The sequence below is a fragment of the Orcinus orca genome, chromosome 7 (assembly GCF_937001465.1).
Source record: "Orcinus orca chromosome 7, mOrcOrc1.1, whole genome shotgun sequence".
Classification (NCBI taxonomy): domain Eukaryota; kingdom Metazoa; phylum Chordata; class Mammalia; order Artiodactyla; family Delphinidae; genus Orcinus; species Orcinus orca.
The window spans coordinates 97,100,605-97,118,646 of NC_064565.1; the positions used below are offsets into that span (position 1 = coordinate 97,100,605).

The following is an 18,042-nucleotide window of genomic DNA, read 5'->3' on the forward strand; positions in this document are numbered from 1 at the left end:
GGTATATCTCTCCATCTCTTTGTATCATCTTTAATTTCTTTCATCAGTGTTTTATAGTTTTCTGCATACAGGTCTTTTGTCTCCTTAGGTAAGTTTACTCTTAGGTATTTTATTCTTTTTGTTGCAGTGGTAAATGGGAGTGTTTCCTTAATTTCTCTTTCAGATTTTTCATCATTAGTGTATAGGAATGCAAGAGATTTCTGTGCATTAATTTTGTATCCTGCAACTTTACCAAACTCATTGATTAGCTCTAGTAGTTTTCTGGTAGCATCTTTAGGATTCTCTATGTATAGTATCATGTCATCTGCATGTCTCTATATATACTATCATATATAGTATCATGTCTCTATGTATATAGTATTACGTATAGTGACAGTTTTACTCCTTCTTTTCAGATTTGGATTCCTTTTATTTCTTTTTCTTCTATGATTGCTGTGGCTAAAACCTCCCAAACTATGCTGACTAATCGTAATGAGAGTGGGCAACCTTGTCTTGTTCCTGATGTTAGTGGAAATGGTTTCAGTTTTTCACCATTGAGAATGATGTTGGCTGTGGGTTTGTCATATATGGCCTTTATTATGTTGAGGTGAGTTCCCTCTATGCCTACTTTCTGGGTTTTTTAAAATCATAAATGGGTGTTGAATTTTGTCATAAGCTTTTTCTGCATCTGTTGAGATGATCATATGGTTTTTATCCTTCAGTTTGCTAATATGGTGTATCACATTGATTGATTTGCATATATTGAAGAATCCTTGCATTCCTGGGATAAACCCCACTTGATCATGGTTTATGATCCTTTTAATGTGCTGTTGGATTCTGTTTGCTAGTATTTTGTTGAGGATTTTTGCATCTATGTTCATCAGTGAAATTGGCCTGTAGTTTTCTTTCTTTGTGACATCTTTGGTTTTGGTATCTGGTTTTGATGGTGGCCTTTTAGAATGTGTTAGGGAGTGTTCCTCTCTCTGCTGTATTTTGGAAGAGTTTGAAAAGGATAGGTGTTAGCTCTTCTCTAAATGTTTGGTAGAATTTAGTTGTGAAGCCATATGGTCCTGGGCTTTGGTTTGTTGGCAGATTTTTAATCACAGTCTCAATTTCAGTGCTTGTGATAGGTGTGTTATATTTTCTATTTCATCCTGGTTCAGTTTCGGGAGGTTGTGCTCTTCTAAGAATGTGTCCATTTCTTCCAGGTTGTCCATTTTATTGGCATAGAGTTGCTTGTAGTAATCTCTCATGATTCTTTTTACTTCTGCAGTGTTAGCTGTTATTTCTCCTTTTTCGTTTCTATTTCAGTTGATTTGAGTCTTCTCCCTTTTTTTCTTGATGAGTCTGGCTAGTGGTTTATCAATTTTGTTTATCTTCTCAAAGAACCAGCTTTTAGTTTTATTGATCTTGGCTATTGTTTCCGTCATTTCATTTTCATTTATTTCTGATCTGATCTTATGATTTCTTTCCTTCTGCTAACTTTGGGGGTTTTTTGTTCTTCTTTCTCTAATTGCTTTAGGTATAAGGTTAGGTTGTTCATTTGATATGTTTCTTGTTTCTTGAGGTAGGATTTTATTGCTATAAACTTCCCTCTTAGAATTGCTTTTGCTGCATCCCATAGGTTTTGGGTCGTCATGTTTTCATTGTCATTTGTTTCTAGGTATTTTTTGACTTCCTTTTTGATTTCTTCAGTGATCTCTTGGTTATTAAGTAGTGTATTGTTTAGCCTCCATGTGTTTGTATTTTTTACAGATTTTTTCTTGTAATTGATATCTAGTCTCATAACGTTGTTGTCAGAAAAGATACTTGATATGATTTCAATTTTCTTAAATTTACCAAGGCTTGATTTGTGACCCAAGATATGATCTATCCTTTCTTCTCATGAGCACTTGAGAAGAAAGTGTATTCTGTTGTTTTTGCATGGAATGTCTTATAAATATCAATTAAGTCCCTCTTGTTTAATGTGTCATTTAAAGCTTGTGTTTCCTTATTTATTTTCATTTTGGATGATCTGTTCCCTGGTGAAAGTGGGGTGTTAAAGTTCCCTACTATGACTGTGTTAATGTCCATTTCCCCTTTTATGGCTGTTAGCATTTTCCTTTTGTATTGAGGTGCTCCTATGTTGGGTGCATAGATATTTACAATTGTTATATCTTCTTCTTGGTTTGATCCCTTGATCATTATGTAGTGTCCTTCTTTGTCTCTTGTAATAGTCTTTATTTTAAAGTGTATTTTGTCTGATATGAGAATTGCCACTCTACTCCAGCTTTCTTTTGGTTTCCATTTGCATGGAATATCTTTTCCCATCCCCTCACTTTCAGTCTGTATGTGTCCCTGGGTCTGAAGTGGGTCTTTTGTAGACAGCATATATACGGGTATTGTTTTTATATCCATTCAGCCAGTCTATGTCTTTTGGTTGGAGCATTTAATCCATTTACATTTAAGGTTGTTATCAATATGTACGTTCCTATTACCATTTTCTTAATTGTTTTGGGTTTGTTATTGTAGGTCTTTTCTTCTCTTGTGTTTCCTGCATAGAGAAGTTTCTTTAGCATTTGTTGTAAAGCTGGTTTGGTGATGCTGAATTCTATTACCTTTTGCTTGTCTGTAAAGGTTTTAATTTATCTGTCAAATCTGAATAAGATCCTTTCTGGGTAGAGTAATCTTGGTTGTAGTTTTTCCCTTTCATCACTTAAACTATGTCCTGCCACACCCTTCTGCCTTGCAGAGTTTCTGCTGAAAGATCAGCTGTTAACCTTATGGGGATTCTCTTGTATGATATTTGTTGTTTTTCCCTTGCTGCTTTTAATATTCTTTGTATTTATGTTTTGATAGTTTGATTAATATGTGTCTTGGCATGTTTTTCCTTGTTTTTATCCTATATGGGACTCTCTGCACTTCCTGGAGTTGATTGACTATTTCCTTTCCCATATTAGGGAAGCTTTCAACTATAATTTCTTCAAATATTTTCTCAGTCCCTTTCTTTTTCACTTCTTCTGGGACCCCTGTAATTTGAATCTTGGTGTGTTTAATGTTGTCCCAGATTTCTCTGAGACTGTCCTCAATTCCCTTCATTCTTTTTTCTATATTCTGCTCTGCAGTAGTTATTTCCACTATTTTATCTTCCAGGTCCCTTATCCGTTCTTCTGCCTCAGGTTTTCTGCTATCGATTCCTTCCTGAGAATTTTTAATTTCATTTACTGTGTTGTTCATCATTGTTTGTTTGTTCTTTAGTTCTTCCAGGTCCTTATGAAATGTTTTTTGTATTTTCTTCATTCTATTTCCAACATTTTGGATCACCTTTACTATCATTACTCTGTATTCTTTTTCAGGTAGACTGCCTATGTCCTCTTCATTTGTTTGGTCTGGTGTGTTTTTACCTTGCTCCTTCATCTGCTGTGTGTTTCTCTGTCTTCTCATTTTGCTTAACTTACTGTGTTAGGGGTCTCCTTTCCATAGGCGGCAGGTTCGTAGTCCCCATTGTTTTTGGTGTCTGCCCCCCATGGCTAAGGTTGGTTCAGTGGGTTGTGTAGGCTTCCTGGTGGAGGGGACTAGTGCCTGTGTTCTGGTGGATGAGGCTGGATCTTGTCTTTCTGGTGGGCAGAACTATGTCTGTTGGTGTGTTTTGGGATGTTTGTGACCTTATTATGATTTTCAGCAGCCTCTCTGCTAATGGGTGGGGTTGTGTTCCTGTCTTGCTATTTGTTTGGCATAGGGTGTCCAGCACTGTAGCTTGCTGGTCGTTGAGTGGAGCTGGGTCTTAACATTGAGATGGAGATCTCTGGGAGAGCTTCTGCCGTTTGATATTACATGGGGCCAGGAGGTCTCTGGTGGATCAGTGTCCTGAACTCGGCTTTCCCACCTCAGAGGCACAGGCCTGATACCCGGCTGGAGCACCGAGACCCTGTCAGCTACATGGCTTAGAAGAAACGGGAGAATAAAGGAAAGAAAGAAAGAAAAAAATAAAATAAAGTTTTAAAAATAATAAATATTGAGAATAAAAGAAATTTTAAAAGTAATAAAAAAAAGAAAAAGAATAGGAAAGAAAGAAAGAAGAGAGCAACCAAACCAAGAAAAAATCCACCAATGATAACAAGTGCTAAAAACTATACTAAAAAAAAAAAAAAAAAGAACCCTAGGGCAAATGGTAAAAACAAAGCTATAGACAAAATCAAACAAAGAAACATACACAGTCACAAAAAGAGAAAAAGGAAAAAAAAAACCAAAACATTGTTGCTCCCAAAGGCCACCGCCTCAATTTTGGGATGATTCGTTGTCTATTCAGGTATTCCACAGATGCAGGGTATATCACGTTGATTGTGGAGATTTAATCCGCTGCTCCTGAGGCTTCTGGGAGAAATTTCCCTTTCTCTTCTTTGTTCGCACAGCTCCTGGGGTTCAGCTTTGGATTTGGCCCTGCCTCTGTGTGTAGGTAACCTGAGGGCGTTTGTTCCCGCTCAGACAGGACAGGGTTAAAGGAGCCGCTGATTCGGGGGTTCTGGCTCACTCAGGCTGGGGGTGGGGGAGGCAGGGGTATGGATGCGGGGTGAGCCTGCGGCGGCAGAGGCCAGTGTGACGTTGCACCAGCCCGAGGTGCTGTGTGTGCTCCCAGGGAAGTTGTCCCTGGATCACGGGACCCTGGCAGTGGCGGGCTGCACACGCTTCTTGGAGGGGAGGTGTGGATAGTGACCTGTGCTCGCACACAGGCTTCTTGGTGGTGGCAGCAGCAGCCTTAGTGTCTCATGCCCGTCTCTGGGGTCCGTGCTGATAGCCGCGGCTCACGCCCGTCTCTGGATCTTATTTAGGCGGTGCTCTGAATCCCCTCTCCTCACGTACCCCGAAACAATGGTCTCTTGCCTCTTAGGCAGTTCCAGAGTTTTTTCCGGACTCCCTCCTGGCTAGCTGTGGCGCAGTAGCCCCTTCAGGCTGTGTTCATGCAGCCAACCCCAGTCCTCTCCCTGGGATCCGACCTCCGAAGCCTGAGCCTCAGCTCCCAGCCCCCGCCCACCCTGGCGGGTGAGCAGACAAGCCTCTCGGGCTGGTGATTGCTGGTAGGCACCGATCCTCTGTGCGGGAATCTCCCGGCTTTGCCCTCCGCACCCCTGTTGCTGCGCTCTCCTCAGTGGCCCCAAAGCTCCCCCAGCCCCGCCACCTCCCGCCCCCGCCAGTTTAGGGGCTTCCTAGTGTGTGGAAACTTCTCCTCCTTCACAGCTCCCTCCCACTGGTGCAGGTCCCATCCCTATTCTTTTGTCTCTGTTTATTCTTTTTTCTTTTGCCCTACCCAGGTACGTGGGGAGTTTCTTGCCTTTTGGGAGGTCTGAGGTCTTCTGCCAGCATTCAGTAGGTGCTCTGTAGGAGTTGTTGCACATGTATATGTATTTCTGATGTATTTGTGGGGAGGAAGGTGATCTCCACGTCTTACTCTTCTGCCATCTTGAAGGTCTCCTTTTCTTTAGACTTTGGTTTCATTAAAGTTCATTTTAAATCTTACATATCATATATGCTAATGAAATAAATACATAAAATAATTTTCATTACTTTTATATGTTCAATGATTAAATCACAATAAAAAGAGCTGTTTGTCATTATTGAGTTCCTAGTCCCTTGATGTACACATTTAATTTCAGTTAAAGAACCAGGCTACTTGTACCCCGAGCCTTGCCTATAGATTCTTCAAACTAGTATCTTTGACTTAATTTGAATTAAAGAGTTGATTCTCAGGAGTCAAAAAAACAGTTTTCAAAGAAACTCACTGAGTGGAATAGTTCAAACTATATCAAGACAGTTTTGATATATGGTCCAGTAATTCTTTGGTATTCAACATTTAATTAATTCTTAAGTCCTCTCTGATTTTGTTCTCAACATATCTCATATCCTTCTCTTCGCTTTCATCCCTTACTTAGTTCGTCTCAGATTCACCTTCTGTCTTCTCTCATCAGAGCTACTGTCATGCTGCTGATACTGCGCCTCCTTCTACTTGCATGTAAAGGAGGTTTTAAACACAAAATTGAATTTATCACTCCTCTACTTAAATCAGCAATGTCTCCATCCTTCCGTCTGCCTTGACCTTCTTGATGTGCTTTCTGTCTGGCTTTCCAACTTTCTCTTTGGTCCTTTCTCCATAAGACCTTGAGCTTGAATGGACTGAACTCTCATTCCTTGTCTTTGCCTCTGATGTTTTTCTTGCATTGAATTTCCTTCCATCCTTCTTCACGCATTGAACTTCCTCTTCTTCTATAAATTCCAACTTAAGAGTCTTTCTTAACAAAGCCTTCTTTTACCTACCCAAGGCAAGTGAAATACTTTCCACCTTTATCACTTTACCAAGACGATCTCTATTTTTTTCACACGAGACACTATTTAGAAACCTCTCTAATTAGAAAATTTCACCTTTATAACTTTCATAGAAAAAACTAAGCAACATGCTAGAGCCACTTTTGTCTCCAACAGATTTCTGGGTCACATGTGGATGGATTTTTTAATAATTCAGCATTTTGTAAAGTGAGGCATATTTGCTAGTTTTTAGAGCCTTGGCTCTTTTGGTCCTTATTCTGAGGTGCTTTATTAACACCATCATTAAATTAGTTTTAAAGCTGTAATGAGAGTTGTATATATTGTATAATTGAGATAAAAATGCAACTTAAAATTACATAAATGTACCTATTGGCTGTATGTATGATGTTCTGTGTAGACTTATAAATAGGCTTTTATAATCAAAACTAATCACAAATAGTAGAGCTTCTATACTGTTATTTGTTTACATGTTTTGTTTTTTACTCAACTGGTCTTTCAATTCCTTGAGACAGGGACGGTGTCTTATTCATATTTAATTCCTCGCACTTTTCACACAGTGCCTGGCATATGGGTGATATTCAGCATATATATGTTAAGTTAATATTATTTATAAAGATAAAAGAGACATTTATGATCACATTACAGCTTGGAACGTGTGTGTGTGTGTGTGGTGTATAATGCTGAAGGACTATAGATACATAAATATATTGTCAGGATTATAAATCTCAATGTATAAGTAAGAACTATGGCAGTTTAAAGTGGTTGGATTTCTGTTTTGGATGTTTCAAGGTGTGTGTGTAAGATGTGTTCAGGAAGAGAAAACATTTATTTGAGAAGGCAGGAATCTTATGTGTTGCAACCATACACACAAGCATCTTGTAAGCAAGCAGTCCATAGGCATCTTTAGAAACTAGAGTAGGTACAGTCTGTCTTCCCTTTTCTCCTATGTTCCTGATTCCTTCAACTATCATCCTTCTCATCTTAAAATATCATGTTCAAATTTACTGACCCAAAATCAAAGGTAGCATTTATTAAGTATAATGAATGCTTGCTTTGAGCTATATTATGTCCTTACTTAACAGTTATAAATATAAAATCTTCTACCACAATTCAACAACTTGATGGATGACAGGCGTGCTGTACTCTTGCTACTTTGGCATCTCCCATGATGTTTGATATAGGGTCCTACACATAATCATCATTGTTATATGATATCTTTTTTAATGATCTTAGGAAAGAGAAGTTATTCTGCATGAGCTTTAAAAAAATTTTTAAAACCCCATCATTTGCCAGGAATTTTCTGTAGCCCCCTAAATTTGCTTAAACTCATCACTATTTTGATTGTCATAATAGCCACTAGTAATTAACATCAGTATTAAAGTATTTATAGAACTTTTAAAGGACTTTTTGTAGCAAGAAAGATTTTCTTTCTTCAGTGCATTTCTGTGTAACCATTGTGTGCATTCTTTGTAACCTGGTCTATAACCATTACCAAGTTGGGAAGGGGAAGTAGGAAGGAAAGTCCATTGCTGGGTTTCTATAGGTGAAAATAGATCTGACTATCCAAATATTCTGCAGAGAGATTACTGAGTTCTTACCAATGAGAAGAAAATGAATGTACTCTGGAGACAATGATGCTGTTGATATTAAGAATCTACCCATTACTTGGTTTATTTTATACAGTGATATGTGATATGGTAGTTGTTATGACTGTCCTACTTTCATATCTCACTTGCTGAAATATCTCCATTTCTCTAGTTTAAGGATCTCTAAACTTGTTCTCCCAAGGGTCACATAGAAAATATTTTGTGTTTTGAAGGGCATAAGGTCTCTGTTGCAACTGCTCAACTGTAGTGCAAAAACAGCCATAGACAATATGTAAATAAGTGGGCATGGTGGGGTTCTCATAAACTCTATCAACTCTAGTTGATAGACTTATTTATTTCCATTATGAAATAATAGTACAAGAGCCCTCTATTGCACATAATTTCTTCCGTAGTGTTTCTAGAAATCAAGGCACCCAAACCACATTTCTTTTTATAATGATAATAATTAAAATAATTAAATGATATATACATATATGTATATTTAATTTGTTATATACTATTGTTAGGGCAAGGTGACCTCCTTATTGTTTTTCAAACAATCCAATCACAGTCTTGCCTGCCTTTGTACTTGCTAATGCTGTATCTGGAACGTGACTCTACCTCTTCTCTAGATTTATGTTCAGATGCCTCTTTCTCAATGAAATCTTCCTTCATCACCCTATGTACATAGCAGCCCAGCTCTACACACATATCTGCTCCCTACCTGGCTTTCCCTCGCTTCAACCCTCTGTCTGTACCCCCAGGCACTTAGTACCATCTACCATACTATATATTTTTAATTTAGTTATTCATTTTCTGTCCCCATATTCTTGACTATTAGTTATGAGGACTGAGTCTTGTCTGTTTTCATCACTGCTTTATCCCTAGTGATTAAAATAGTTCCTGGACATAATAGTCAAAAAAATTCTTTAAAAAATGAATGAATGAATGAATGAATGTAAGGCCTATGTGTACAATTAATCAAAGCTTTGATATTTTCAAAATAAGTAATTACACATTTAAATTTTAGGAGCAGAAAACAGTCCTTTCTTCAAAGCATGCAGTACCTGAAGCAATAGAAGGCTTTCTCTGCAATTTCCTGATCAAAATGGGAATGACTAGAACTCTTGATTGCTTTCAGTCTGAATGGTAAACAATTAAGTAAATAGTTCTCTAGAAATACTAACATTATTTAACATGTGTACTTTTAATCATCTTAAAAGACTTTGAGTGACTCGGCTTATGTAAAATGAATGAACTGGATAGAAACTTTTTTCATCACCACCACTGAAACCACAACACACATACACACACAATCAGGATATCAATTTCAAAGAAATTTTTAATATCTTTTCTAGATATATAAATTTAGGTGATTTTCAAGAATCAATAAAATGGAATGTCTCCTGTAGTTATATAATATGAAGCTATTTGATAAAATATTTTTTAAATGTCTTTTGAATAATTATAAGGGTATAATTTCCTATTAAGACATCCTACTAACAGTACTACTTTGCTTGTTTTACTAAAGTGTAATGGCCTGCTTTTCTCTACTCACACAACTAATTTTTTTCTACAAATATCCCTTCATTTAGAAGTAAGTGGAATTACATTGTCAAATGATACCTTTTTCTTGTTATAATTGAAAATTTAATAACTTATTGGTTATGAAAATCAGCAGGCATACTGTCTTTATTCCTTTGCCGTAGTGGTAATGTCACCAGACACATTTTCAGAGTCCTAACATTTGTTAACAAAATATTATTAAATAATTGGATAATAAAATGTTTGATTTTTAAAAGCCATTGATATTATAGAAAGAAGGAATAGTATGGTATATAAAGTTGTTTATAGTGTTTTGGAGTTCAATCCTAATTTTAAATATAGGTGCAATTTGTAATTTCTACTAATCCAACTTTGATTTAATTTTTATATTCTGCTTTTTTTCGTTCTCATCTACAGAGACCATGCACATAAAAGAAATCAGTTTCATTATTTTAAATTGCATGTCTAATGTTAATAAATTTAACTAGGAGAACCATTTTTGATTAATACAGTTTAGGAAAAAGAACAAGTTTGATGGTACAAAAATAATACTCTTCCTATTAAATCTAGAAGTTGTGTGAATGATTTTTATAAAAATGTCCCTAAGAAATAATTACAAATGTATTAGAAAATACATTTTTATAAAAGTAGGTAGATGGTTAATTTGCAGTACTAATGAAAGATTAATGTGGTTCAGTTTCCTTTTTTTCTTCTAAAGATATGTGTTAGGACATGTAGTGCTTACATGTTTGGCCAGTCCAAAGTATGAAATGATCCCCTTGGAGAAATCTGGAACCAAGTATGCTCTTAATTAGGTGCTTGTTGCCATATTATCCTTTTAGATTTAGCAATTTGAATTGAGATGAAATTTCAGAAAAGTACAATAGTATTAAGATTTATAGAACCCCTAAGTAAGCATTACATTTAGCATAATATTGTAATCATAATGTAAAATTTGTATAAATAACTCTTCATTATATGGGCTTAGTAATACTGTGGTTCAAATTATTTTATTCTTATCCCTAGCCACCAGTTTGTAATGAGATTACAAATTATTTGTAATGAGATTATACTGTATTGGATATTTTTATTTCAAATGAAACATTTTTTACTTTGATCAGAAACTTTCACTTATTATGCATAGTAAGACTGTAGGAATATTATATATACATATATATATATATATGTATATATAATTATTATTTTTTGCGGTACGCGGGTCTCTTGCTGCTGTGGCCTCTCCCGTTGAGAAGCACAGGCTCCGGACGTGCAGGCTCAGTGGCCATGGCTCACAGGGCACAGCCGCTCCGCAGCATGTGGGATCTTCCCGGACCGGGGCACAAACCTGTGTCCCCTGCATCAGCAGGCGGACTCCCAACCACTGCGCCACCAGGGAAGCCCATATATATTATTTTTATAATTTCTTATTATAGAGAAAAACACTTGTAATGTATCATTGCTGTAAATTCATTTAATTTTACAAAAGGGGTGAAGCAAGGTTTCTCTATTGTTGGTTTGTAAAAAAAAAAAAAAAAAAAAAAAAAACCCACAAAAAACAAAGAAAAACTCCCCAAACCAAAAAACCTGGGCAGTGAAATTTGGCTTATGTTCCTTCATTCCTCAAACAGTAATTGCAGTAAATCCATTGAATCTGGGGTTAGCAAACTAAGGCTCTGGGGCCAAATCTAACATGCCTCCTGTTTTGGTAAATAAAATTTTATTGGAACACAGCCATGACCTATCTTTTAGGTATTGTCTATTTGTCTCTGGTTGCTTTCACACTATTACATTTAATGGCAAAGTTAATTAGTCACAGCCGAGACCATATGGCCCAGAAACTTCTTTTTTTTCTCCAAATTCTAAATATTTATTTTCTGACTGTTAACACACACAGAAAAGATTATACATATTCATAATATTCTATGAACCACACAAAGTCTGCTCTGTGGGTTTAGTCAATGATATTTTTATGACCCTTTAGAAGTGCTCTGTGGACAATTATAATTTCCCTGGGGGCAAAATTAAAGAAAGGGTTAAAATGGAGAAATTATGGTAGTGCATTTTATGTACCCTTACGGAGCATATGTCAACCATCTCCTTTCCTCCACTGGATTGTTTTACTGGCTGTTAACAAGGTCAGGACTCACGCAAAATGTACATTCTTGCTCTTTGCCTCTTCCTCTTATTATCTCTAACTCACTCCAACTCTTCTTCCCTTTACAGCCAAGTGTTTTGAAAACAGGCTATTTTCTTTCTTTCTTTACTCTTTTACATCTTTGGTTCTCTCCAGTTTGGCTTCTGTTCCTACCATTCTACTGAAGGTTGGATGGTAGTAAAAATGCCATCAAATGTAATAGTGCAATTATTTATAGTATTTAATTGCTATTTTAATTTTTTCTTAATTTTAGAAGAAATTATAAATTAGTATAATATTCCTTTAATTTTCACAAAAGGGTAAGTATTGCTGCTTTTAGCCAATAAAATTTGGCATAATACATAATTACTCAAACGTGGGTAGTGCAGTTAAAACTTTTACCACATATTAATTTATTTACATAGCATTTATTTTAGTGGCCTTCATATCACTTTTTTTTCTTCTTGAAATAATTTCTTTAGTGATTTTTTTTCTGCATTAAATAAAGCAAGTTGCTGAAAACCAATTTTATGGTCAGAAAAACTTTATGGTCCAATACTTCAGTCAATCCTTATGTCTTCTCTTTTGAGATAAGTATAAACCACATTCCAAATATGTATAGAAAAGTGATTTTATGCTTAAATGATTATCTATTTGTTGTTTTGTAAGTTGTGGCAAATATCATTTAATATTGATTCAATTATCTTAAACTTTTGGATATTTTACAGGGGTTTTCTTGCTATTTTTTGGTATCAGATAAGATATATATATATAGCACAAAACATATGACTACTAATGTGTAATATATTAATAAAGTTAAGATTTAAAATATGAAAATGCTGAAAATTAAACATTTTTAAACTAATATTTAGCTCATCTATAGCAAGCTTTGTAGGGATTTCTTTGTTAATAACTATATTACTTGAAATGTTTTTCTATGCTCTGGTTGTTTTTTATTTAACTTTATTAATTGCTACATATAATGATTAAAATTATACTTAGTTACAGATTTATAAATGATTTTCTGATGTTCCTTCTTATTTCACTGAGAAAATGGAAGTTCCACAACTCTTGCTTCCTCTCTACCAACCTGCCACCTCTGTTGTCAGCATTCTCCCTCTCTCCTGTCACAGCGGCTGAGCCATATATGCTGTCAGCTGAGGCCTGCTCTCCTCTACTGGATCCCAGCTCCTCTCACCTACTCAAGCACATGACTCCTGCAATTGTCCCCTCTCTTTCCTGCACTGTAAACTTTTTCCTTCTCTGCTGAATCACTCACATAAGCATAGAGATGTACAATAATATGTCATATATTAAAAAATAGAAGAAAACAAAACACCCTGGACTCTACTTTCTCTTCTAGGTTCATCTTGATTTCCTGGGCTCTGCTTTGTAGCTTATCTCCTTGAAAGAGTTTGTTGCTACTTCCTCATTTCCTACTCTCTCATTCCTACTCTAGTTCCACTTTCACCTCCATGACTCTACTGAAACTTTTTTCAGTGACTTCACATTGCCAAATTCAGTGATTGATCCTCAGTACTCCTATTCAGTCTCCTTGCGTCATTTGTCACTGTTACCCATTTCTTATTTCTTGCAACACTTTCTTCACCTGGTCCCTGACCCAAGCACTCTTCTATTCTTTCACTACTTCACTGCCCCCTCTCTTTCTTAGTCTCTATTTGGTAGTATATCCTTCTCTTCCCAATCTTGAAATAGTCCTAGGTCTTCCTTACTTCTCTCTTTACATTCACTTCCTAACTGGCCTCATCCAATCTTGTGACTTGAAAGTGTATCTATTTACTGATCATTCCCAGATTTAAACTGCATGTCCTAACTTTTCCCCTGAACTCTGGACATGTACTTATAATGTTCATTTTCACTTAATTGCCCAGCAGACATATTGCATTTAACATGGATAGAAACAGTTCCTTGATTTCTCTAAGCACCCAGTTCCTACTGCATTTGTCCCCACTAAATGTCTGTCTGTTGCTCAGCCAAAATCCTTGGAGTCATCCTTGACTTTTCTTTTTTAACCAACACCTGACATCTGATCTGTAGGAGAATCCTGTTGGCTCCATCTTTACAGCATGTCCAGAAGATACCCATTCCTCACAATCCTTACTGTTACCAACTTTGTCTAAGCCACCAATCTTTCTCTCCTGAACTATTGCAGCAGCCTCCTAACTAGACTCTCTGGTTCTACTCTTGCTTCTCTAGAGTCAGTTTCTTCAAACAGATGCCAGACTAATCCTTTTAAAACATAAATCTGATCAGTGTCACTTGTCTCTTAAAGCATTCTGATGGCTCTGATTCAGAGTAAAATCACATTCCTCTTTCTGGCTCCCTGCTGTCTTCCTGACTTATCTTTCACCATTCTCTTTCCTACTCACTTAGTTGGCTCCGTTTCCAAATACTACAGATGTACTGGCTTTTTGCTTTGTATTGTATTTGTCAAACGCCTCCTTGTCTCAGGGCCTTTACATTTACTTTTCTATCAGCCAAGAATGCTCCTCTCCCACATATCCACATGGCTTAGTCTCTCATTCCCTTCAGTTCCCTGCTGAAATATCACTTTGTCAGTTATACTTTCTCTGGCCACCTTATAAAAAATCTCACAAACACCCCCCCATCATTCTCTACTTCAGTCTCTCTGTTTCTGTTATCTTGCTTTATTTTACTTCATAGAATATATCACCATCCACATTAGAACGGAAACTCCATTAGTCCATTAGGACTTGGACATTTTTGTTAATTTCACCAGTGTCTGGACTAGTGCCTGGAGCATAGGAGATGTTCAGTTATATTTTATGCACCATGATGATATTAGTACTTAGCAATTCATTAATATTTTATTTTAAAAATATCTTATGAATATTGACATTTTAAATTTAAAAAATTATATTGCAACTTATCACTATAAACATTCCCTAAGACTTAACTTTTTGGGCTTCCCTGGTGACGCAGTAGTTAAGAATCCGCCTGCCAATGCAGGAGACATGGGTTCAAGCCCTGGTCCAGGAAGATCCCACATGCCGTGGAGCAGCTAAGCCCAAGCACCGCAACTGCTGAAGCCCACGTGCCTAAAGCCTGTGTTCTGCAACAAGAGCAGCAAGAGAAGCCACCACAATGAGAAGCCTGCGCACTGCAACGAAGAGTAGCCCCCGCTTGTCACAACTAGAGAAAGCCCATATGCAGCAACGAAGACCCGATGCAGCCAAAAATAAATAAATAAATAAATTTTTAAAAAGTGATTTAACTTTTTGAAATGTACATCAATTAAGCCAATGTAGTAGAAAGAAACAATATAAAGTCTTTTGTTTGATTTTATCCTAGGTATGAGTTAATACAGAAGGGAGTAACTGAACATAGAGGTGGCGGGCATGTTCCAGATGTCTACACTCAGAATATGCTTTTAGAAAATGAGAACAAAATTTTGAAGAAAGAATTGAAGCACTATAAACAAGCAGCTGAGTATGTTATTTTTTAATGACTTCTAAAAAAAATTTTGGACTAAATAAAAGTAAGGCATTGAATTAGCTAATAGGTGGATGGTGGTTAATGCAACAGAGCTTTAACTCTGGAGAAATGAATTATATGTCAATTCTAGTTGGAAAGAATATGAAAGGCTTCATCAGCAAATTAATTGAACAGATGAGCAGAACACTCACAACTGTAATTCACCAACAAGAGTGGAATGCAGGGGGTTGTGCAGGAGGTTGTTAATTTGTTATGTAACATTCGCTTCCTTATGTATTTTGATAGTCTTATCATTGCTTGTGGAAATCTTCCCCTATGAGGGTAAGCTAATTTCTGAGATAATAATAAAATTATAGAAAGCTAGAGGAAGGAAGGAGCTAGTGTATTCATAGTAGAGCAATTTCAGTATTTGAAAGTTGCCCAAAGAGAGCTGTTATTTTGTAATTTCATAGCATGAATTTATGCACAGAAGAGAAACGTAACAGAAACCAAATATCTCTGCATGTTTCTTTCTTTCTAAATTAATGAAAGACATGCAAGTTTTGGCAAACAAACTTAGATAAATGTGCAGTGTTATTCTGGCAAAGACAAATATGTGAATGTGTTGACTTGGGGTAAACATACTCATCTAAGACAATGTTAGGTGAAAAATTAATGCTTAGATATGGAGTAGACAGTTTATGCTTTGTTCATTAATTTTTATTAAACATTTGAAGAGAGGCTTTCTCTGTTAAAGAATCATATTAAAACAAAAATTAGATAAACAGAACTACCATAAAGGAACATAATATTTCTAAGATCTTTGTAAAATACTTTAATGTAAAGAAACGAGACTGTATTGCCAGGTGAAGGAAACATTTAAAATAAGCTTCTGCTTTTGAAAGGTGGTGGTAAATAAATGATAATTTGTACGATTGTTTTATTCAGTTATTATGTGCACTTACAGAAATGTATTTTGCAAGTTATACAACTTTCATATTATCTATGAATGTACTATTTGGGATTTTACATTTTAGATGGAAGTGTATGATGATCCACAGAATGATAGTACTAGAACCAGCATCCTCTCTATCCTCAGTTCCATTTCTCAGAAGTGGTTTGCACTCTTGGCCCTGACACTCACACCTAATGGATGCACTGGGAATTTGACACAGCAAATTTTTCAGAGTGCTGCCTGGCATACTGTTTCAGTTCCTGATCTCCTTTGAATTATTGCCTGAGTTTGCTAATTTCTTTTGAATAGGTAGAGCCTCTTTCTGCAATGAGTTTTGCCCCAGTGCTATGAAATGATCATTTTTATTACTGGTTGTTTATTGAATATTATATTTAATAACTATAATCAAAACCATATAAACTGTTGCCCATGCAAATTATTAACTTAATGTTAAAAGAAACCATGATTCAAACAGATATCACTCAAATGAAATCTGTCTCTTGTTCATGTTTACTAAAATATCAGATTACTAAATGTTTCTAAAATTTACTGTATTTACTAAAATATAGTTTTAGTTTCAGTGGGCTTATGGTATCTCTCAAATCTATCTTACTTGATATAATTAAACTTATACAAATTAGAAAAGGAAAATATTTATTTAGTCTACCTGACATGGAAAATTTGAAGGAAAGCTGCTTGACCCTTAGTAAATGCCTAATATTTATATCATTGAATGAATATTAAGCAAATTGTGCTTCACAGCCCCTTTTGATGAAGGATATCCCTGTGGCCTAATTTTGTTGGATACATTCCCAGAAAATGGAGACTGAAATTTTGTAAAGAATTCCCAAAACTACCTCTGTCATGCTACAAGTTTGCCCCAAATTGTAAGTTTCATCACACAGGTTTTTCAATTTGACTTGTGAGGATATTTTCCCAGTAGGAATTAGTGATAAACATGGGATTCCCTTTAAGGAATTTACATTAAAGTTTTCGTTTTTAGAATTAAGGCTGTTTCTTAAAGCAAGATAAATGTAGATGTCAAATACTTTTCTAATAATAATTAATATTTAATACATAAAAAGAGTCAGGTTACAGATGTGTTATATATTATCTTGATTAAACTGGTAGCATTTAGTGATGAATCTAGAAAAATCAGTGAAATCATATAGCTGTAAGCTTATTATTTATCTAGGGAAGATTTGCCATGGAAAGAGTACTGAACTTAAAGTTCAAATACCTAGCTTCCAATATTCTGCTACTTATTAACTCAGTTTCCTTATTGTTATAGTGGGAATAATTATGCATAATATTATTAACTCCTAGGGAGTGATGTGATAACTAAATAAGACAATCTATATTAAAGGGCTGTGTAAATCACAAAGTGCTGTGAAAATGTCAGCTATTATTATCAATATCTCTAAAGGCTGTCATCCCTAGATTTAAAAAATATTATCATATCATTATTTTTGAAATTCAGCAGTGATGAAGCATGAAGGAAGAGATGAAAAGGGAAAATATTTCACTGTAAAATATCTGAATTGCTATAATTAAAAAAGAAATTGTCTTTTTCTCTGCTGTAAGCAATGCCAATTTTAGAACAGGGGCTTTCCCTATATTTGCTGCAAATGTAGATTATCTTCTAAAATATAAAATTTGGTGTACGGTGTATCTGTATGTTTCGTGATGGGTGTTAACCAGACTTGTGATTATTTTGCAATATATACAAACATACATCCAATCAGTATGTTGTACACCTGAAACTGATATAATGTTACATGTCAATTAAATCTTGATAAAAAAAGGTTTGGGAAAAAACTGCTTGGAAAATTTCTTTATGGATGTTTTTAAGGGAAAAACAGCATTATTAAAAAGATTTATAGTTACATTAAATATATTATTGGATTGGCCAAAAAGTTCGTTCAGAACATCTTACGGCAAAACCTGAGTGAAGTTTTTGACCAACCCAATACATACTAGATACTGGAGAGGAATGATATAAGTAGGAGTTTGACATTCTTTCTTGGAAGATTAGAATATAACTGTACTTTTATATTGAAATGTAGACCAATTGTTATTTTAACCAAAAA

The 18,042-nt window shown here is 35.6% G+C and overlaps 1 protein-coding gene across 1 annotated transcript in view; it reads left to right on the forward strand.

Annotated features, from left to right (window-relative positions):
- The window catches only part of SPAG16 (sperm associated antigen 16), an 877,426-nt gene that overhangs the window by 13,765 nt on the left and 845,619 nt on the right, over nucleotides 1–18,042 (forward strand). The window contains exons 4-5 of the mRNA XM_033428194.2: nucleotides 8,893–9,011; nucleotides 14,875–15,012. Of these exons, the coding sequence (XP_033284085.2) occupies nucleotides 8,893–9,011; nucleotides 14,875–15,012 (257 nt within the window). The remainder of the gene's footprint in view (nucleotides 1–8,892; nucleotides 9,012–14,874; nucleotides 15,013–18,042) is intronic.